This window comes from Brassica rapa, chromosome A09 (genome assembly GCF_000309985.2).
Source record: "Brassica rapa cultivar Chiifu-401-42 chromosome A09, CAAS_Brap_v3.01, whole genome shotgun sequence".
NCBI classification, from domain to species: Eukaryota; Viridiplantae; Streptophyta; class Magnoliopsida; order Brassicales; family Brassicaceae; genus Brassica; species Brassica rapa.
Window position 1 is genome coordinate 38,284,371 of NC_024803.2, and position 24,698 is coordinate 38,309,068.

A 24,698-nucleotide genomic window follows, 5' to 3' on the forward strand; every position below is an offset into this window, starting at 1 on the left:
ATAGACTTTACTTGTCGGTTTTGTTACACCAAAAAAAAAACTTGTCGGTTTTGACGTGCAAAATGCATCCCACCAAAAAGCAAAAACGTTCAATAAATAACAGAAACGGAATAGAAAAAAATTTGATAAATTACGTCGTTCATTAAGTAATTGGTGGAGCCGTGGAGACACTGTTCATTATTTGATGACGAGCACGCAATTATTCAAATTTTAGTTAATTAATTAATATTAATGTCACCTCGTGGACCTTCCGATTTCTTTTTGCTCCATTACCGACAACTTTTTTGATCAATATAATGAAATACTAGGGCTGAACACAAAATTATAAGTTTATATAATGTTCTATCCGTTTCAAAATAATTTAAGTTTTAGATTCAAAAATATATTTTTCTATTTTCAATGCATTTATGATTAAATAATAATGATAATTGTAAATTTTATAAAACAATTTTTATTTATTAAATTACTATTAAGTATTAACTAAAAATTATTAAAAATAGTTAATCACAGAAAATAATACATTTATAGTTAAAATTAATATATTTTATTGACATATATAAGTTCTAAAACATAATCATTTTGAAACCGATCAAATATTTATTATAACATGTTTCATTATTATTTATTATATTGATTAATAAACCAAAAATGTCATTTTGTGTTAATTTTATATAAGCTTATTAAAACGTCATTTTTATAGATATACAATAATAAAAATGGTAAAAGTATAATATAATTTGATTACTAAAAGGAATTTGAATTGAGCTCAAAATTGTTAGATTGGTTGAAAATAAGTTCTGATTCTATTGTTCGGCTATTGACCAACAAGTTTTTTTTACCAGACAAAGTTAATAGTTTAATAAATGAAGGAAAATACGATTATATGAGTAGAACACCAAATTATATGGGACCATTTATCATCCACCAACACCACACTTTATTTATATTTATTCATACCCTAATTGTGCGTTATTTTAAAATTTAATTTAAAGCTTGACCATTTATTTCGAATTCATGTTTTTGCAAAACCATCATAGCGATAATGGGCGGGACTATACTTTGAAGATAACATACAACGATAGAAATTAAAATTTAAACGGATTTTTATCATTATAAATAGAAAAGGCTCTCGTTTAGAGCATCTCCAAAAGAAACTCTATAACTCTAAATATAGAGTTTTTTGCTCTCCAAAAAGGAACTTCAAAACATCAAATTTGAAGTTTTGAAGAGTGAAACTCCAAATATAGAGTTTCACTTTTCAAAACTTCAAATTTGAAGTTTCATCTTTTTATTTGCATTTTGGTCCTTACAATTATACATCATATTTATAATTCTTAAATTTTTTTTTGTTTATTGTTTTAATCTTTAAAAAATTTATATCTCATAAATATTTTAAATTTGTTTTATAAATTTAATTTTTACACATGAAATTAAATAAAAAAATTTAAAACAAGATTTATAATATTTTAAAACTAGAATTAAACAACAAGAATATTACAAAAAACCATAATACAAACTTATTAAAAAGACACATGAAGACATAATTATTACTCAAATTTAAATGTTATGACAACACTAATAGTATGGTAAATTTGCTCCGGAACCTCAAAAATCTACAAAATATTGTCCAAACAAATTTTGTGTAACCAAAGATGATTGTTGTTGTTGCTCTTGACGCATTTTTCGTATGATTCTTTCTTGTTTAGATCGAATGTATTCACGAATATTAACATGATTGATAGAAGCTAAGTTTTTTAGCAATATTTTATTTTCCTCTTTTACTTTTTTAAAAGCTAACTTTTTTGCTTTATTTTGTAGTCATAATTCAATCATCTCATGACCTTTTTCCTTGCTTGTTATACTTTCGTTTAAAAGATCAAGGATTTTTTCGTTTGATAATATCAAACTATCAGCAGCCATATTATGAGGATATCCGATTTCAACAATTTTTGGCTCGTAATCTACAAATAAAAAATAAAGAGAATCATTTCTTACTTCGAAATGCACTAATTGATCATATATAGGAGCATTACAGAAATAATTTTATGGAATAATGTAATATTTGTTTGCAGTTTAATATTTAAGTATGTACTTTTATTTATAATTTTATATTTTAGTGTAAGATTTTTTTAATTAATATTTCTGTAATATTTATATATATGTACTAGTTATTTATAGAAATTTTATGAATTTACATCAACTATGACAAATATAAGAACCATAGTGTAAAATATAAATAATTTTGAAGTTAGGTTTGAAGTTTTACTTTTGGAGAATAACACATTGAAACTTCAAATATAGAGTTTTGGAAACTTCAAAATAGAGTTTCTTTTTGGAGATGCTCTTAAAGGTTTTAAAGTTGCGAGTTAACAATGAAGACCCACAAAAAAAACTTGAAGTTACGTATTAATGCGTCAAGGCATGCAGCCCGTTAACTGCAAACGTTACATTCGTTGTCTATGTATTAACACTCCAGCTAGTTAAGCTTTATTCCTTTACTTATTTTTATATCCCTCTTTTATAACGTAGCAAGTACTAACATTAGATGATTTAATTTCTGATTTCAAATATGTGTCAGCTTGGGCCAAACTAATGATTACAAAAAAAAATCGGACTTTAAATATAACGAAGTTTCAAGTTTTGATACGCATACGTATGTGTATTTTTTATCTTAATAATGTATACGTTGAAACTGATAGTTCAACATCTGTAAATCAATAAATAGATCCATAGATCGTGGAAGATCAGATTATCATTTACAGAAGGTCATCAAAACTCTATTAAAAGGAGAATACGGAGGCTTCTTACGTATGCCACCTAGGATTGGAAATTCGACCAGTAATATTCAAGCAATTAGACATGTCATCCGTCTATTATACGATTTGGGCTTTGGCTTTCTTATTTTGTATTTGGTTTTGGGCTTCCTAATGTGCCTTCTTTTATTTTACGATTAAGGCTTCTTCTCCTATTTCTGTCGGCACAATTCTCTTCTGTAGTCGATGAATATGCTGTTCTCCGCTCACCTTTCATCTTCCAGATCTTCTCTTTCTCTTCTCACCAGAACCGTTTCAACACATACTTTCATCTTCATTGCTCTCATTCAATGGATTCTTTTCATCTTCCTCTCCATTACTCTATTTATAAATCTCTACTTTTTGCGTCGATTACAATTGATTTTCTTTTCTCATACAAAAGTCCCGATGGAGCCCAAAGGAAACTCACCGAACTCCGGCGATCGCAATACCAACAAGAAGACCGTCGCCTCCTCCGCGACTCCAAGGCCAAGCCGGAAGTCTACTGGTTCCTCCGACACCGTGATGAAACCTAACGGGAAGTCTCCTGTTTTGTCTGCTCTCTCCTCCGCGCGTGGCGATCAAGTGACTCCAAGGCCAAGCCGGAAGTCTACCGGTTCCTCCGACACCGTGATGAAACCTAACGGAAAGTCTCATGTTTCGTCTGCTCTCTCCTCCGCGCGTGGCGATCAAGTGATGCTCTTTAGAGATGTTTCGTTCGGCCCACACGAAGCCGACCTAAGGTTTCGACTGATTCATTTCTGGGAGGCTCGAAATCCAAACTCGAAAACGCTCATTGGACAGGAGATGCTCCTCATAGATGAAGAGGTTTGTCTGTGAATCATTTACTACTGATCCCCTTTTTAATATTGCTCTAATATTGTTAGATTTCTATTTATCGACTATCTCAAATGATCTGTAGGGGACTGTTATTCAAGGTTTTGTTCCAGCGGGTCGGGTTGGGACATATGAGCTGGCTTCTGGTTCTGTTTATAAGCTAAGCAATTTTTACGGCTCCAGAAACAAAGCTCAGTATCGGGTTACGGATCATAGCGCCACCGTCACATTCGCTTGGAATTCTGAGCTATCGGTTATTGATAACCCTCCGGTTGCATTCCAGGAAGATAGGTTCAGGTTCTACAGTTACGAGGAGTTTCAGGCTGACTGCGACCGCAAAATTAATCTTTATGGTAAGCACTGTTGACTTTTATACTTAAATCATTCGGTTTTCCACCCAAATAACATTGTTCTTTTGAATTGTTCTATCTCAGACTATGTTGGCCACATGAAGTTGGTGGATGGGCAGGCTATCACTGAACGTATGGTCCTCGACGAAGTTGACATAGCAGAGAAGCGACATCTATGTGTTCATGTTCAGACACATGGGTAAATTTGTTCAAATATTAGACGCGTTTTTGTGTGTTATGTCTAACACATTATTTATACTTGTGCAGCGGGCCAGTAATGAAACTCTATCTATGGGACCAGGCCGCATCTGAATTCTGCGAGAAATTCAAGTTGTATGTAAGCACTCCAAGCGTTCTTTTGGTCACAACAGTAAACCCTAAACATCTTGGAGGTAAGCATTTCGTTCAACTACCGGATTAAGTCACTAAAACTATATTGTCTCACTAGAACGTATGTGTGGTAACTCACACTGAATTGTATTAACACATTTTTACTGTTATTTGAGACCGTGGTCGTAATTGGTTGTGTACTCACGAGTTGTATGGTAGTAATTAATTAATGTGTTGTGAACAGAAACACTTGCTCTCACTTCGATGTCATCATCTCGAGTGTTTATGGATGCTGATGTCCAGCCTAGCAGGGATTATCTTGCCTGGTATGCATTTTGGTATTCAGTTAGAATTTTCATTGAACTACTGTTTTAGTATCTCATGCGAACTCAGCACTGACTTTTTTTGGTTTCCCCGTTTTCTCAGGTTGAGTTCCAACTCAGATATTGCTAACAAAATTGATGCAGAGGTTGTTACTAAGCCTGAGACCGCAACTCTAGCGGAACTTTTCTCCTACATCAAACTGGAAACTGCTAAGGTACAATAGTTGTTCTGTCTCACACCCATTGTGTTATGCTTCATTGTGTATTAAAATAATTTATTTTATTTTCAAAATGGGAGGTTGCATGGTTCGAATGCACAGCAACTATAGACGATGTCGTTCGTGGTTCCGCTTGGTATTATATTTCATGCGGTGGGTGTAACAGTAAGGCAGTCAATGGGCCTACCTCTCTCATTTGTAACAACAAGAAATGTGACAAGAGTGTTGTTACAGGCGTTCCTCAGTGAGTGTCCTATACACAGTTTCATCTATATTTTTTTCCCACCGCTAATATCTAATCGCCTCTCATTGCAGATACCTCACGAGGATTAATGTTTATGATAAGAGTGAACAGGCAGTTTTCGTGATCCTTGGTGACGCCGGCAGAGAGTTGACTGGAAAACATGCATCAGAATTAGTTGCCAGTTACTTTGAGGTAATTTCAAACCTATCTATACATAGCTCCAAGTTAGTTGATCTTACATATATTTTTCTTGAACGTTAGTGTAATGAGGGCGTAGAGGCTGATCAGTGCGTGCCGGTGCCGCAGGCTCTACTCGATACAATAGGGCAGACACATAAATTCATTGTGAAAGTCTCCGATCTTAATTTCTCAGGGAAGACCCAAACCATTACTGTCACGAAGGTATTCCCACCAGAAGCTCCACATCATGTAGCTCTCTTGGAAGAACACGCTGTTCTATCAACATCTGATGATGTCTTGAAGTCTGTAAGTGAGGACTCCGATCCTATCAGAGGTCTTGATGGTACTGTGGGTAAGAGGGTTAGGAAAGCCTCTGATGGTATGGAGCCGGATGAAGCCAAACGTCCCAAGAGTGGCTAATACAGCTTTATCAATCCTCTTATGCCATGATTGATTTTGCTGCAGTTTAAGTTCCGTTTTATGTTTACCATTTTTATCTTCAAACTTTTGTTCATTGCATGCTTTCTATGTTTCTTTTAATACACTTTCCCTTTTATGGTTTTATATTATGTTAGTCTTATTTTCCCTTACTACTACGCATACATTCAGACTTTAAAATAAGGAAGTCACTAGGATCTGATTTTGTGATTATTACTGAACAACGTATATGTATGATCACATCCAATGCTAACATCTTTGAAATTACATATTTATTAAATCTTTGATAGACGTGGTTTGGTCCATAAGTTTAGTACTTATCATCAATTAGAATAAAGTAAATTTGTTACTATATACTACTTCCAAAAACGTAAACAGAGCAATATATGCAGATCTTATATCTTAGGGAATAACTTCATTATTTAGTATAAACCAAATCGAATTACATATTTATTAAATTTTTGACATACGTGATTTGGTCCATAAGTTTAGCACCTAGCATCAATTATAATAAAGTAATTAAGTAAATTTGTTACTATCTACTACTTCCAAAAACGTAAACAGAACAATATATACAGATCATATCTCCTAAGGAATAACTTCATCTTTAATATAAACCAAATCGGATTACACCTACCTCCGTCTTTCAAGAAACACCTTTTTTCTTGCACAATCAAAAAAACACCTAGATTAATTATTCTCAAATAACTTCGCCACTGGAACCGACAATTAAGCTAATATCAAGTCAATACCCCAAAAGCCTCTAAAGTGTAGGTGTAAGAATTTACAATAAGTCAACAAATTTCTATACCTATTCCTAATTACAGATTTATGAACAGATTGAGTCTAAGGATCACAAGATCGACAGAATGGAGAACCCACCTCCTAACCCTCCTGTCCAAATTGCAGGTAACACAAATCTTTATTTTTAAGTGTTAGATAATTTGTAAAATTTTAAAGTTATATAATTATGTATTTTTACACATGATAAATATGTAATTTAATTATTGTTTACGTTAAGCAGACTCTCATTTAGCTAATCAGACTGCTTACAAAGCTGCTTGCATATATCTAACGTATCAATCACGTAAACCATAACCGCACATTGTTCCTATTCAGTGATCAAGCATGATCGTCTTCACTGAATAAATTTGAAAACGATCTTATACTATATACAGCTAAGCTAAAAATCATTTATAAACTGTTAATGCTAATCTATAATTTCCTACACACAAACTTACCCATTTGTTATTACCAGGCACTATATACTCTAATCTTCATCTAATTAAAGAAAGCATTTGCTGCGTAAACCTTCGCTTAGACAATTCTCAAATATTAAAATATGGAGGAAATTATTACATGGTTCAAGTCAATGGTTATACAATTTGGACACCATTTTTACGTTAATTCATGATTATTTTCCGTGATACTTGCGAATGAATTCCCTATATACCATAGATTATCTGTTAAAATTGTTTTTTTTTTTGTGAATTATGCAATAGTGATTTCTGGCACATCGATTCCACAGACCATGTATGTTTCAAATTGATACCAATCACACCGTTCATATTGTTTCAGGAAACCATAAAATTCTATAATAATAAGTATTTATCAAACAAAACGCATCATAATCATACTTTATCCTATAACACCAAAATCTCTAATCGCAGATCTAATGGCTGAAATAGGTGGTGATATGTATAACTACACCATTGTATAAATAATAATAATGCTAAATTGTTGTATATATTTTCAAATGCTAATAGCACAGCCTATTCGTCAATGGTCATATTTTTATTTACTTAAAACCTAATATTAATTCCAATCAATGTTTTTAAACCCGACCCGGACACTGAACCGGACGACTTACCGGGTCGATGGGTCACTGGATCAACCGCGGGTTTATAAATGAATTAATTTTACTATATAATAATAATATATTATCAATGAAAATAAATATAAAAAATAAAGTTTAATATTTTCAAAAAAATTTAAAACATAAAATAATAGTTTGGATATGTGTATATTTTATGTTTAAAAAGTATTTAGAAAATACTTAACTTTAATTTTATATTTTTATTTTCCTTTGACATATAAAATATCAAAAAATAGTTTAGACTATTTAAAATTTTCTGAATCTAAAAAATCAAGATATAAAATTCATAAATATTTAAATGTCTAATGTGAATAATAAATCAAACTTCAATTTAAAAATAAACCAAAAGTAAAAGATCATTGTAATAAATTATCGATAGCAGAAATAAACTAACACCAAATCACATCAACTGGCATAATGAAGTTTTCATCAAATTCCAAAAATCACATATATAAATTAAAAACGGAAAGCCTGACCTTTTGTCAGCAACTAACTTCTTAATTGAAAACTTAGAATATAAAACATAATCTAAAAACTGAAAAAAAAACGTAAAAGTTATTTATTGGTTTAACCGGTGGTTCAACCGGTATCGGACTCCAAGTTTTAGTGGATTTCTTCGGGTTTTCATGAGTTTTTAAATATTAGGTTTTTCACAAAACACGACCCGGATCCGCGGTTGAACCGGTTAACCCGGTGACCCAGAAAAAATCCGGTTCGACCAGCCATATATATTAATGATATTGTTTTAAATTATTCATTACCCGCTGCTTTAAGCATTATTCATATTATTAAAATACCTAATTAGTCAAGACAAAGGAAAAAAACCAATTGGAAGTGCCATATCATTCAGATAAAATAAAATCCATGTATTGGTTTTGGTAGTAAATAAAATTTGTTTGAATGTAATCATTTATTACAATCAGAGCTTTGAAGTTCAGCCTTAATTAAAATCGCATGTTTTACAGTGACGTCTTACATGCAACACATTCCTCAAAGAATCCACCAACTTCAGGAAGGGATTTCAGTGCATCCTATCACGGTATGTATAAGAAATGTTTGGAACATCAGAAAACACCAAACAAATAATACTCAAACTTCCATCGGCTTCCTGTGCTACGACCACCACGTAAGCCTTTTTAAAACTTTAACATATACATATATATTTTCCAATCCACCATATTTGATTTAAACTACTCATTATTTACTTAATTGGTTTGGCATAACAAAATTTGTTCACACTCAAGGACAACTATTAGAAGGTCGGCTCAACGGAAACATTCAGCCGAATGACCCAAAAAAACTTAATTGAAGGAGATATATATAAGTTTTCAGGATTTTCTGTCATACATAATTCACGACATCGGAAACTCACCCAACTGCCGTATTACATTCAGATCGACCAAAAGACGATAACATTGAACGTTACACTCGACGGTCCGATATTTCCAGTTCACAATTTAGCTCCTCATAATTACAGAAATCTATTGCAGTTAGCCACTACATCCACGTACTTACCAGGTAAGTAAGTCATTCCAGTATTAATTAAACAAACATGAATGTTTATTCTAAAGTCAATGTGCAGATGTCGTCGGACAGATAGTCATAATACAAAAAATAAAACCAGACCACCCAGACCTTAATATTGATGCCACGATTGGTCTGCGGCTGAACAGGTAAGTCTAACACAATAGTTAAACACGAAATTATAATTCTCTTCATACATACATATCTATCTCAGGTCGACAATTGTTAAACTCATCCTGTGCGACAAGCAAGCAGCAGATTTTAGCATCCTACAAAGCAAGAAAAATAGAAAATTTAAAGTTGTCATCATCACAAGTATAATTCCTAAACTTTTCCAAGGTAAATAATTTCTTAAACACATCAAACAATAATACAGATCTAAATTTTTATTATCAACATAACAATAATATCCAATATTTTCCAGGCAAACTACTACTCCGTTCATCACCAGCAACAAATTTCTACTTCAACAAATCAATTGATTACATAAAGCATTTCAAAAGGCGAATAAGAGATCATGCAAAAGCATAAACAAAGAGTGATTCTAATTCATGCATCATTCGGAGTATTATTCTCTTTCTCAGAGAACTTGATACCTAGATTTATTTACATATTAAACTATTTTATCATTGTTTTTTTAGATCTCTACTTCTATATAAAATCTAAAACACAACTTATGTCTTTCAATCTTTGCTAAGCAATTTAAATATATAGAGAATAAATTAAAAGACATATGTGATGTCTAGGTGTTAGTGAGCAAGAAAACATGATTAGAGTGAATAAGAAGTCTACTATAAAGATGAGATTTATTGGGAGATAAAATTGTGTAAAGCTTTTGTAAATTGCTACTTCATCAATATTTTCGAAGTATTTTAAATAAATTGCTCTCATTTTACAAATATTTAATATAAATTATTAATAGTAATAAAATATTTCAAATCAAACACAAAATTAAAATAGTCCAAATTTCTTAATGTAAAAGTTACTAATAATAAAAAAAAAATCAAATAAACACAAAATTGAAATAGCCCATTTTCCGCGCGTAGCGCGGACAAAGACTCTAGTAGTGATAATAGAAAATCACATATATATTTAGAGGTTTGATTTATTCTATATATTTATGGTACGTGAACGTGACTGAAACATATATATTTTATAATTTTAAAATGATATGCGATGAATAACGCCATAGATCATGGAAGAATAAATTATCATTTACATAAGATTATCTATTAATAATATGAATCATTTTGAAAAGTTGTGTCATTTCAATCATGTAACTATTGAAAAATAATTAATGATAAAAGATTATGTTTTTTCAAAAATGTAACTATTAAAAGTGGTAGAAGAAAAATGTTTATATATATTTTTCATGGAAAAAATATACAACCTCCCTAATGTATTCAATTTTAAGAAATGTGTCATTTAAAAAAAACTGAGATTAATTTTATGTTTTGTCTGATTCGATTTCATTTATTCGGGTTTTATATAAAAGGTTTTGGTCTATTTAGACAAAATTATTTATTAATAGATAATATTAAAAAAATGTAAACGATCAACAAATATTTTTATATATACATATTTTAACTTATGCATGAGTTTGAGATATATAATATTTATTAATTGAATCTCTAATTACCCATAAATGGAAATGACTGTTAGAGATTTTAGTGATTGTTTGAGACCTTGTAAATGAAATATTACAATTTATAGTTACTTTAGTAATATTATGTATTTATAAAATTAAATATATTAATATTTTTTGTATTTTTTGAATTTCACTTTGTTTGGTCAAGTCTAAATTTTCACTTAAGAACAAAACTAACTACTAATGCAAAATATTTGTGTAATACATGTATTTTTTAAAAAAAAATTATAAACAAGTATTTTAAAAGTTTTTCATATAAAATAGGTTTTAATTATTTTTATAAAATGAATTTTCATGTGATAATGCACAGGTTCTTTGCTTAGCAGTGCTATTAGAAAATCACATTATAGAAGATTAATGAGACAAATGATTTAGAGGTATCATTTGTTCTACATAGCTCTATGAACTCCTTCTTTTAATGAATTGCTTTTAACCAAAAAAGAAAGAAAAACACATTATAAAGGATTAACGAGACAAATCACTTTTAAAAAGGATTTAGAGGTTTGATTTTTAAAACAACACCTCTCTCTATATAAAAATGATTTTTGTTAAGCGGATTGATTTGTTCGTACGTTAAAAACTATTGAAATTTCCAATGCATTTTTTCTTTTGTTAAAAAAAAGAAAAGAGATTATAATAACATAAACTTCATTTTAATATGCTTATAAATAATGTTGTTATACTTCTTGCTCTAAATATAGAGAAATGTTATTTTTCTTTTAAATATAAAAGTATATTTATATTAAAGAGAAATAATAAAAATTATTTAGAGTAAAATTATATTATAGTAGTATTTAGAGTTACAATATAAATGAATTGAAGATGCTACTAAACTGGTATATTTATCATTTGACAAAAAGACATGCGTATTTATCGAGTGACTATCAATAATAAATCAATAAACAGTAGATACACACGGGAGACCAAAAACAAACAAGAACGAGTCAGTTAGCCAGCAACTATTTTCAAGTATTCATTCGAATGTTTTGATGGATCCAATAATGCGAGTTTTAGACCATATATATAATAATGCAAGAACATTATAAAATGGAAAAGGCTGTGATATAACTTTGGAACCACCTTTGTTGTTGAATGTGAAGTAGTTGTGAACGCATATTACAATTTATATCTATATGCAAAATATTTGTACTACTAGAATTTAATGTATCAATGATAATTTTATGCAAAGAAAAATTTAGGCACGGTGATTAAAATTACGTGAAGACATAACTATTATACAAATTTGAATACTACAACACTAGTAGTCATGTAAATTTGATCTAGAACCTCTAAAATCTCTAAAATATTGGCCAAACAAATTTTGTGTAACCGAAGGTGGTTTTTGTTTTGATGTTTATTTCGTACGATTCTTTTTTATCAGATCGAATGTATTCACTGAATTTTAACATCATTAATAGAAGTTAAGTCTTTTAGCAATATTTATTTTCATCTTTTACTTTCTTGTTCAGATCTAATGCATATACAAGTTTAAAATCATCTGATTTCAACATTTTTAGTTTGTGATCTTTTTTTTTCAACAAAAGACAAAACTAGATTAGATAGATTCCTGAGCCGAAAACCATCTAAGAGAAACTGAATCAACATAAACCATAATAGAAGGCTGAGTCCTATCACCTTGTGCTAGTTTATCTTCCATTGTGTTTTGTGCCCTTAGAATATACTGAAGTTTGTGATCTACAAATTAAAATAAAAAAGAGTAATTTTTTACTTCGAAATATACTTGTTGATCATATATGTATTATGAAAATAGTTTTATGGAATAATATGGTATTTTCTTGAAGTTTAATATTAATTATGTTATTTTTATTTAAAATTTGTATTTTAATATAACATTTTAGTAGTTAATATTGTTGTAATATTTATATATATATGTGCTTAGTTATTTACAAAACTTTTATGAATTTAAATTAATTATCACAAATATAAGAATCATAAAATAAAATACAAATAGTTCTGAAGTTAAATTTAAGATTTTGTTATAGAGAAAAACACTTTTAAACTTCAAAATAAAGTGTTTTTTTGGAGATGCTGAACTCTCATGAAACTCCACTTGCAAGCTTCATTGTATTTGTACAGCATTTGGAAAGAAAGAAACTCTCGTTTGCTTAAGTCGGTTTCCAGGCTGAGGCCTGTAGTCACTGTGATCCAGGAAATTCAAAAGATGATTAGCTTCAAATATGACTCTCTATACAGGGCTCAGTGCAATCATCCTTCAGCCGTGACACACCTCTTTACTTGGTTGCGGTTATTTAACTAAGATGTCTGTGTTTGTTTTTATTAATTGCCAATAAACAGATCAGTGTCGATCTGGGTTTCTTTTGTGCTATAATCTTGTTGGAGGAATTGTAAGTTTCTGTTTTAAATCAAATGAAATGTACTTATTAAATAAAAACTAAAATAAACAGTTAATAAGTTATGTCTGAAGACAATTGACGTATTTATGAAATTGACAATCTATGGATATCATGAACTTACTTCAATTACACCAAAAAAAATGAACTTACTTCAAGTTCAATAATTATTTTTGTTATGAGAATGCCTTTTCCGAAATAAATAATATTTTTGACAACTTATTATTTTGTTTAACAGTTATTTTTATATATTAGTTAAAAAAAAATCAATATTTTACCAGGGACTACCATGTAAATATCTTATACTATATGTTTCTGTACCTCTTATTTATGCTGTCTTTGTACTGAAGATCCTCCTAGGGTTATTACACGTTGATTTAACAACGAATATATCATTTTCGCATCAATAAGAACATCAACCAATTCTCACATTTTTTTTTTTTTTTGATAACTCTGGTATCTGGGCAGCCACATTCCCAACTATCCCCCGAAAGGGATCCAGCACCCCAACGGAAAGGATGTTAAATCCGTTGTGGCCAAGACTCGAACCCAGGTGGCGGGCAGTACAGCTGTACCTCCTTTACCACCAAGCTACGAGCGCTTGGTTACCAATTCTCACATGATACCATTGTTATACTTTAAGCATATTAATAGGTTGATAACAACAAGAGTTTTAGTTTTTATCAGATGAGTTTTTAGTTTATTTAAATAGTTTTGCTAAATTGTAAAATAGGTCGTACGAACCCAAAATAACTATTGGCCAAAAGAAAATGAATCGATGATATCGTAACGATTATTCCAAAATATTACAAATTTTCGGATATTAAAAAGTATGATTATTAGTTTATTACGTACCTAATTAACCAAAGATCAACAAAACAGGATGTTGATTTAATTTTAAAGTGAGCAAATACAAGTCGTTGACAAAAAAAAACAGCAAATAGAGGTGAAGCAATATCGTCAGTTCGTCACCGTCATGTGTATAAACCTGACCTCACACGTGTGGCCTTATGTACTTCTCGGTTTTTTGCTTTTAGTGATGATTTGTTTTACCTTAAGAAATTAAGTCGAATCTGTAATTTTGAGGTCCAAGTCAGGGGGAAAAATATATAGTACATGGATCTTGCTAAGATCTTGTCTTCTTGATTTTTCTTTTCTTTTACAATACTTACTTTTATTAAATTAAAAGGCAACTTGTGTGTTACTACTGCAAATAAAAATAGAGCCTTGTCGTGTAGCGACGACAATGAACATAATAAGGACGAAGCTCTGGCAGAAACTTCCCATTCGGCAATATCTTTATTATGAAAGAGTTTTTCTTTTCAAGCACAAGATATTCTTTATACCAGCTGTGACATAGTAGTATGTTAACGACGAACGAATCATTTCTTTATCTAATTGCACCAACAAAATATTCAATATTATTCGCTTTTATAATTATTATCCATTGGACCATTGTTTCTATTCGGGAAATAAAAGAAATATGGTGTCACGATCGAGAAGCCTAAAGGGACGTGAAAATATATACATACTATGACAGCCAGACAGCTTTGTTTCTCCTATGTACATTTTTTCGCGAATCTCTTGATTCACAGCAAAGAATAATAGTGTGTCATATGGTGATATCATGCATGATCTGCTGAGTTTTGGCAATGTTCAATTTACGTATACAAGATCTATAGAGAGAAGGGAATCCCCAAGTACTGTCAAATTGAGATTGGAGCCAGCAGAGTTGTATGATTTTTTTTTTTTGTGTGGGGACTGCTGTGAAGGTATGAAAATAAATATGAACACAACACAATACTATATGACCATCCTCTCATCACTCATCAGTCTTAATATTTACACCGATAACACAACAAAATACTATATTTTTTTCAAAAATAAAAAAAAACAAACAAAATACTACTATCCTACTTAAATATTTGAGTTCCCTACCTATATAAAGCGAGGAAGCGACTAAAAGATACAAACATGAACACTAAAGTTGCAAATTAACGACGAAGCAAATAATACAAGATACTGACGCAAATTGGAACGTATTTACATCAATATATACAATAAAAACCTTTCGAAATGGTTCTTGTTGTGAAGTAGGTGCTCTAATATTAAATGTATGGAGAAATTCACATTTGTCTTGTGTCTTCTGCTTTTCTTCTCTTCAAACGATTGGGCAAGCCCCGTCGAGACGCGCAAATAACAAGGATAGATCATCCATTGGCTTCATGTGGTCTAAAACCTACAAGAAATAAGCTAGACCAGGCCCGTGTTATCTTGGTTACGGTCGTCGGCCTAATAAAAGGAGAAATCAAGCCCATCAGTATTTTAAAACGTTTGCGTTTTCAATTCCCTGCCTCTATTGTTTGATCTTCTTCGGTATGGTTGGGGAGAGATTACATAATAGATAGTAACTAGGTAAAGACGAGACTTTTAGGTATATAATTAAATTTGCCACACATTTTCGGAAGCTTTGGGTTATGAATTATATTTTAGTATCACACTGTGGAACTATACATTGATATAGACCATGATTTGTGCGAAATTAATTAGGTTCAGAAGAAATAATAAGATGATAAGCTGAAAAATTAATGGTCTGGTTTTATCTATGTCAAAAATAAATAAATAGTGACTCTATTTTATCTAACTCCACTACAAGAAAACATCGGCATACTGAGGAAAAAAATCGTCGGTATGTCATCGGAATAACGCTAGTCGGAAGGTTCCTCGGAATATACCGAGGGACACCTTCCTCGGAATATTTCGATGGAATTCCGATGGTCCAATCCTCGGAAGTTTCAACGAAATATTCCTCGGAATGTTTATCGGGAATTTCCGAGGAACTGCTTTCCCTCGGAATTTCGAAAAAAAAATAATTTTTTTTTAAAATTTATTTTTTTAAAAAAAATTAAAAATTTTGAAATTTAAATTCGAAAAATTAAAATTGAATTAGGTTCAGAAGAAATAATAAGATGATAAGCTGAAAAATTAATGGTCTGGTTTTATCTATATGTCAAAAATAAATAAATAGTGACTCTATTTTATCTAACTCTCATTTGTCGACAGTATCAACAAACTTGTTTCATCTTCAATATTGAGTTGAAAAGGGTTAAAAAAAATACTTTAGAGTTGCAAACTGAATCAACTTATCGTACTTTACAGTTGCAAACCGAGTCAACTTTTATTTTTCCTTTAGTAATTAGTATTAGTTAAAGAAATGCTTGAAACATAATGAAACAAAAGTCATATGTCAAAAAGAAAGCAGATGAGTCTATAGAAATTTCAGTTTGCAAATTCTCAAAAAAGTAATATATATCAGTTTGCCTTTTATGTTATTATTGGTGAAGATTGTTCAGACCATACATTCTGCAGTTTTTGATATTTATCATCTCTCCAATTCACCCACATAACAATACACAAGCATATTATGACAACTCTCTATCTATCTTTTAATATATCTGCAGGCGAGAAAGGTTACAAGAAAAACAAAAACAAAAAAAAAAGAGAAAAGAAAACTAAATCAAGAAAAAACAAACAAAACAAAGAGTAGATTTTTTGTGACAAAAATGAAAAATGGGAAACAAAAATCTGAAAAAAATGGAGAGAGTGCTAGCCCTCCATCTGATCAAGAAGCATCTCCTGGTACCTGCACTCGCAGCTGCAAAACCCTTTCTCTCCTCTGCAAACAAACACATCCCATTTCTTAAACTTTAGTTTGGAAGGGGAACTCATATTGAAAAGAAAGTATGTATATCTATAGAGACCTATGGACCGACCTGTAAATATAGATGTCATGTTTTTGGTCAAGATTCTTGTTACAAGTGTAGCAACAGCTTAAGAAATTAGCCTTGGTCTCCACGGGTACTTGTGCCAAAGGAACAGAGCAAGGAGGAGTCGCCTCCACGATAACAGAGTTATCGAAGATATGGGTGATGGTTGGGTTTGGACCGTGAGATATGACGCGCGTGTAGTCCTCCGTCTGGTCAACCTCGCTCACGGTTAAGACCTTTGTTTTCAGACAAGGGCTGGTGCAAGCAGCAGCGGATTTAGTTCCAAAGTCAGCTGAAGGTATCTGGACTCTGAGCTTCGACCCGAATAGGACCATCTTGTTGACAGGCTTGCTCGACCGGTCTTTGCTTTTGACGAGATCAGCGAGGCCAAAGGCTTCAGGTGGGTGAAGAAACCTTTGGGGTTTAGGGATTAATGTTGGCTCGTAACAGGAAGTGAGTCTAGGGTTTATGGAGGAGGAGGAGATTGATGGGTGGCTGTGGTTGGCTTCGAGGGTGGAAGTAGGGCTGATGATGGAGTCAAAAGGAGTGATGTTGGAAGAGAAAAACCTAAACTTTGGAGAGGTAAAGACAGATGAGTAATAGGTGTTAGGTGTTGGAGATGGAAGTTGATCAGCCATTGATTAATTTAGAGATGTTTGTTTCTCAGCAGAATACGACAGTCAGATCAGATCCCGTGAGAGAGTAAGGATCATAACTCAGTAGCTTCCATGGAGAGAGAGTGATCGAATTTTCAGACAAAGAGATGAATGAATATCTGAAATGAAAGAGATGAGAAGGAAGAATGAATACAACACAATTATTGAAAGTTCTGACTGCTTCTGTTCATATGGGGTCTCACTCCTATGTAATGATGATTCTCTCTCTCTCTCCCCCAAAATCAGATTAAAAGTTGCTTTCTCTCATCTCTTTTCTTTTTCTTTCTTTCTTTTGTTTATTCCACTAAGATAAGTGATCTCGAGAGAAGAGACGTTGTGGATTTAATCAAGAACTGCATGAAACTTTACCCCGATCATATTATTGATACAGTACATCACTATAATTGCTGTCGTCTTTTCAATAATTTTTGAGACTTTACAAAATTTTATACTACCGTATATAGTTGAATATATATATTGTACTTATATGGTTGAATGTTTTTTTGTCAACTTTTTGGATTTCATTTCCTTGAAACTTTGAAGTACAATCGCTTAATAGTTATACCAGGAGATTACATAAGATTGATCACTAATATTGGTATTCTTTGCTAACTAAATGATCAACAACATCTACTAAGATTGATTCCTAGGTGCATAATGAAAGCTAAAATGATCCTCAGCAGCGAATGAGTTAGTCTTGGACTGTGGAGAAAGCTTCGATGATCCGTTTTTCGTAGTTTCGGTTACCTCCTAATAGGCTGATAACATATCCAAGTTTTATTGGCTCCAGACAATCACTTAAAAATGCAACTATAATTTAAAATAATCTATGCAATTGTTGAACAGCAAGCCACATCGCCATTGCTTTTGTTACCAAAGATGAATTAGAAGGTTTTATTGCGGAGCTTCCTTATTAAAATCGAATAGTGCCTTCTTTGCTAAAGAAGTCCTACCTTATTCCAATCTTTTCAGTTGGCAGTTTCCATGGAGCATTCACAATACAATAAGACTATATTCCTCGTGGGAGGATCTCATGTATAGAGTTCGGTATAGAAACAGAACTAAACTGCAAAGTGGGTTCATTCTGAGTCATTGTCTTCCTCCAAACTTTTGTTATATGGTTGAATGTATCTTGTACTTTTGGCGTTTTTATCTCGTATATTAATAACATTGTAGATTGAAAAGGATGAAAAAATTGAAAAAAACAAATTGGAATCCTAGAGTATACTTCTTCTATGTACTCTTATACATTTATTTCCTTTGCGTTAATGTTTCCTATAAGAAAAAGGGTTTCTAGGCGATTTTTTAATATGTTATTCTTTTTTTTAACACTCATTTATTAGATCTTACAATTTAATAATATGTTATTCTAGACGGCATTTTGGCATTATTTCGTTTGTCTTTCTCTAATCTCTACTAATAAAAGGGAGCTTTTGAGGCTCCATAAGGCGTCCACATCAGCGGAAAAAATTTATCCCGAAAGATGACACGTGGCATAAAATATAGTTTTACTAACTACTAATAAAAGGGAGCTTTTGAGGCTCCATAAGGCGTCCACATCAGCGGAAAAAATTTATCCTGAAAGATGACACGTGGCATAAAATATAGTTTTACATTTTAATATTAATTATTTTCGAAAATTGTAAAAAATATGTAAACATACAGCATTAAAAAATGGAAAAACTACATTAAACATATGTAAGATTACTATTTTTCACTTAAAAAAAAGATGGCTTATCTCCATAATGTAACATTACCGTTTTATAAAAAAAAAAACAAAAAACATTATATATAATTTCGAAAATAATAAATATAAGTAAAACATACAACATAAAAATGGAAATACTACATTAAACATAAATATGTTTGACTATTTGTCCAAGTTCTTCTATTAAACATTGCCGTTTTACATTAAAAATAGAAAAATACGTAAAGATTTAAACATCTATCTTAAAATATAAAATATAGACATTAACTAAATACTCTACTAATAAAAGGGAGCTTTTGAGGCTCCATAAGGCGTCCACATCAGCGGAAAAAATTTATCCCGAAAGATGACACGTGGCATAAAATATAGTTTTACATTTTAATATTAATTATTTTCGAAAATTGTAAAAAATATGTAAACATACAGCATTAAAAAATGGAAAAACTACATTAAACATATGTAAGATTACTATTTTTCACTTAAAAAAAGATGGCTTATCTCCATAATGTAACATTACCGTTTTATAAAAAAAAAACAAAAAACATTATATATAATTTCGAAAATAATAAATATAAGTAAAACATACAACATAAAAATGGAAATACTACATTAAACATAAATATGTTTGACTATTTGTCCAAGTTCTTCTATTAAACATTGCCGTTTTACATTAAAAATAGAAAAATACGTAAAGATTTAAACATCTATCTTAAAATATAAAATATAGACATTAACTAAATATAAAGTATAAAAAAGAGAAATACTCAATATATAAAAAAATAAATAATAAGTAAATATTATAAATATATGAATTATATATACAATAATAAGTAAATGCACAATTTTTTAAAAATGGAAAGAGTATATTAAATATTAAACATCTATCTTAAAATGTAAAATATAGATATTAAGTAAATAGAAAATATAAGAAAAAGAAATACACAACTTAAAAACAATGGAAAAAGTATATTAAGATTTAAACATCTATCTTAAAATGTAAAATATAGATATTACGCAAATAGAAAGTATAAGAAAAGGAAATACACAATTTAAAAAAATAGAAAAAGTACATTAGTATTTAAACATCTATCTTAAAATGTAAATCAATCTTAAAATATAAAATTATTAGTAAATAGAAAGTATAAGAAATAAAAATACACAATATAAAGAAAAAACAATAAAATTTGTTTAAAATACATTTAAAACAATGAAAAAATACATTAAGATTTAAACATCTATCTTAAAATATAAAATATATAAATTAACTAAATTAACTAAATATAAAGTATAATAAAGAGAAATACTCAATATATAGAAAAATAAATAATAAGTAAATATTATAAATATACAAATTATATATACAATAATAAGTAAATGCACAATTTATAAAAAATGGAAAGAGTATATTAAATATTAAACATCTATCTTAAAATGTAAAATATAGATATTAAGTAAATAGAAAGTATAAGAAAAAGAAATACACAACTTAAAAACAATGGAAAAAGTATATTAAGATTTAAGCATCCATCCTAAAATGTAAAATATAGATATTACGCAAATAGAAAGTATAAGAAAAGGAAATACACAATTTAAAAAATGGACAAAGTACATTAGTATTTAAACATCTATCTTAAAATGTAAATCTATCTTAAAATATAAAATTATTAGTAAATAGAAAGTATAAGAAATAGAAATACACAATATACAATATAAAAAAATAAGTAAATATATAATATAAGTAAATACCCAATTTAAAAAATGGAAAATTACATTAAGTTTTAAAAATATATCTTAAAATTTAAAATATAGATATTACGTAAATAGAAAGTATAACAAATGAAAATATACAATTTTAAAAAAATGAAAAATGTACATTAAGATTTAAACATCTATATTAAAATGTAAAATAGAGATATTAAGTAAATAAAAAGTACAAGAAATAGAAATACATATACAGGAAAATAAATAATAAGTAAATAATGTAAATATATAATATATGAATTATATATATAATAATAAGTAAATACACAACAAAATTTAAAAAATGGAAAACGTTCATTAAGCATTAATCATCTATCTTAAAATGTAAAATATATAATATAAGGAAATACACAATTTAAAAAATTGGAAAAAGTACATTAAGATTTAAATATCTATTTTAAAATATAAAATATAGATATTACGTAAAAAAAAATAAGAAATGGAAATAAACATTTTAAAAAATGGAAAAAGTATATTAAGATTTAAACATCTATCTTAAAATGTACATCTATCTTAAAATGGTAATAAATTATATAAAAATGGAAATATCACATTAAAAAAAAGTATAGTTTTACATCAAGAAAGTCTCTATAAAATCCATTATACCATCAACATCAACCTCACACTATCAAGGAAAGCTTCAAAGCACTCGAGCAAAAAAATGGTTCCACCATTAACTTTTGCCATCCCAAAAACTTTTAATGACCTTGAAGGAGATTTTTTATAAGAACGAACTTTTTATTAGGTGGATTCATTGTTGGGAACCCTGCAACTTCCAAAGGCAAACTTATTCATGGGAATTGAATTGTTTTTCATAGACTCAAAGGTATTCTTACAAATTTAAATTAATCTAATCCATAATTTTATTGTTAATATTCATACTAACTCTTTCATGATCAAACCATTACAGTTAATATCCATTCAAGCGTTTATCTCGGAACACTTTCTTCATCGCCGAATCAGGTATTAGTTCATGTTGGTTTAGTATTGTTTTTGGTTTATTAACAGGTTTAGGATGGTCCAATTGTAAATATAATTTAAGTTGATTTAGCATATATTATGCTTAAAATAACTTAAATTAAATAATAGTAATTATGCTTAAAATATAATTGTAGAGAGTTTTCAAATATAGTTTACAGAACATTATAGGTGATGAATTTAATTTATTAAATTCATTTATTACTTCAAACTAAGTTTTTTTTTTTTAAACATACTGAGTTATAAATATCAATGATGGATTGATGAGTATAATATGAAGACAAAAATATAATTATTTGATTTTCAAGATAAGAAATTCAGCTTTTATTCAGTTACTCAATATATAACATCTTAAATTATTTTTTAAAACATACACATAATTTATATATATATAGATTAATCTTCCAAACTTAAACTATTATATTATATATGGATAATGTTTTTAAATAAAAATAATTTCTGATTTAAATAAAAACAACAAATGGTTATTTTTAAATAATGGATGTAATTTACATTATACTATCATTTAACAAGTATTAGATACGTTTTGATATATCATTATTTTCTATTTCCAGAAAACAATAAATTGTTAAACATCAATATCATCAAGGTTAAGTATACGAAAAAAACAAATTCAAACATCACAAAAAAATATTTACATAAACATTATAATACAATAATTTAATCAAAAAATACAATTCAAAAAGAGAATATTCAAAAGAATAGTTATATACTTAATATTTGAAAATCAAAGATATTTTTGCTAAAATTGTACTTACCTGGCCAAGGAGATCGACCATCTTTTTACGGATCGATCGATTGTTGAGCATGTGATCGATCCGAAAATACTCTGCAGTTTAATTAAATATCTAAAACATTTATTCCAACACTCAACAGATAGTTTTGCTAAATATGATAATTAGATAGCCAACAAAATTACAAATAAATATTTAAATAGTAAAAATATGTTAATTGAACGTGTTAAAATTTAAAATAAATTTTAATTATGACATGCATCTTAATATTTATAAAAATTATATATCATAACCTAAATATAAATAATTTAACAACTTAAATTAGAAAAAAATAAAAATCCCGGGCGTAGCCCGGGTTAATCCCTAGTAATAATACAGTTTCCTCGAAACAAGAATACGTAACGTTTAAAAAAAATTAAAGTACTAGTATTATTAAAACAAATTAGTGTATGATTTATCACTCATACAAGTTCATCGATCAATATAATTAATCACTAGTCGCGTGGATAAAGAAAACAAATGTGACCAGAGCAGGTCCCACAATTGCACCTGCTTTGCTTAATCCTACTATATAAAAGGAGATAAATCCTAGCTTCCTAAGCCTTGCCACATGAACAAAATAATCAGAACCAACCATTATGCCATGTCATTCTGGACTGGACTTTAAAAAAAAAAAACCAACCATTAAAATATGCAAAGAGTCACGGTTTAACCCGGTTCAACTCCAGTTACATCATAATAAAACAATGCATGCATTGATTGTTGATTATTAATCTTCTAGCTACCACATCTTTGCCATCCTAAATCAAAATCGATTTTTACAACTTTAACTTGCCCCATACTTAATATTCTTATAGCTGGTGAACAATTTAATTTAGGAAATCGTTATATTTCATGCCAAAAATGCCTACTGTATTCATTGAAAATTAAATAACATATATTCTACCATTAGGATCAAGAACTCTAATCTGAAGACCATATATTCATCCCCTCTCACTCTGAAAAATCCACCACCGCCAACCGTTCAAGATTTTGTGTAAGTCAATATTTGAAAGTCACAATTTTGTCAATTTCTTGCCATAAGTGATATGTTTAAGAGTTGGATAGTTAAGTCCGTATGCGGTTGGGGACGTGGGGTTTGACTCAGCTTCCACTGTTTATTTTCAATTGTTTTAATAATAGATTCATATTGATAATCTGTGCGAACAAACGTATAAGATTTTAGTTGGTTAAGATTAAACATAGACCGACAATCTTCCGTCTTTAGCTGTTGGTCTCCGCCAAAAAATATTGATTTAATATAATAGTACCTGCCTGCTAAGCTACTACAATTGTAGTTCACATCTATCGGTCATATAAAATATTTAGTTTTTTTTTGGCTTTATAAGATTTTAGTTTGTAATTAATCTCATGGTTCAATTTTATCCATTGAGACATTTTTCACTATGTTTTATTATCAAACCATTTCACTTTGCCTAACATTTAAATATTATTTCCTTTGTTTAAAGATTGATTGTTCCTCAATACCATGGTCAAACCAACCGCCAAAGATCCTCCGCTTATGGGAGGTATTTTGAATTTACAAGTACATTTTTGAATCAAAAACATTATTAGTATTGATATATTAATTTAATACTTTAATCCAAAACTTTAATAAAACAAATATAAAATACAAATTATGTTTTATATATATATATTCTTTTTTTATATTTTTGACTATTTACATCTTATTAAATTTGAAGTGCACAAAAAAAAAGAAAAGTTACATCTTATTTGATAAGATTCCAAATATGTAAATGAAATGCTACGTTTTGATTTTTGTTTATTGCTACGAAACGTTTTAAAAACTTGGGAAAAGGTAAAAATACAGACGACATGACCGGCCACTCCTTTTCCCCCGGTTTGCAAGAATCTAATTGAGTTGCTTAATATTTGTTTCAA

The 24,698-nt window shown here is 29.6% G+C and overlaps 2 protein-coding genes across 2 annotated transcripts; one reads left to right on the plus strand and one right to left on the minus strand.

Annotated features, from left to right (window-relative positions):
- The first annotated feature begins 2,768 nt into the window (after positions 1-2,768).
- On the plus strand, positions 2,769-15,203 carry LOC117128309. Its single transcript, XM_033280437.1, has 9 exons — positions 2,769-3,620; positions 3,715-3,982; positions 4,064-4,178; positions 4,247-4,371; positions 4,554-4,635; positions 4,736-4,847; positions 4,931-5,094; positions 5,166-5,286; positions 5,356-15,203. Exons 1-9 carry the CDS (start codon positions 3,000-3,002, stop codon positions 5,692-5,694), a joined length of 1,947 nt encoding a protein of 648 aa, XP_033136328.1. The 5' UTR covers positions 2,769-2,999; the 3' UTR covers positions 5,695-15,203.
- A 1,277-nt stretch (positions 15,204-16,480) lies between these two features.
- LOC103842124 (protein MARD1) lies at positions 16,481-18,788 on the minus strand. Its single transcript, XM_009118739.3, has 2 exons — positions 16,906-18,788; positions 16,481-16,808 (listed from the first exon to the last, which is right to left on the minus strand). Exons 1-2 carry the CDS (start codon positions 17,535-17,537, stop codon positions 16,739-16,741), a joined length of 702 nt encoding a protein of 233 aa, XP_009116987.1. The 5' UTR covers positions 17,538-18,788; the 3' UTR covers positions 16,481-16,738.
- Between the last annotated feature and the right edge of the window lie 5,910 nt (positions 18,789-24,698).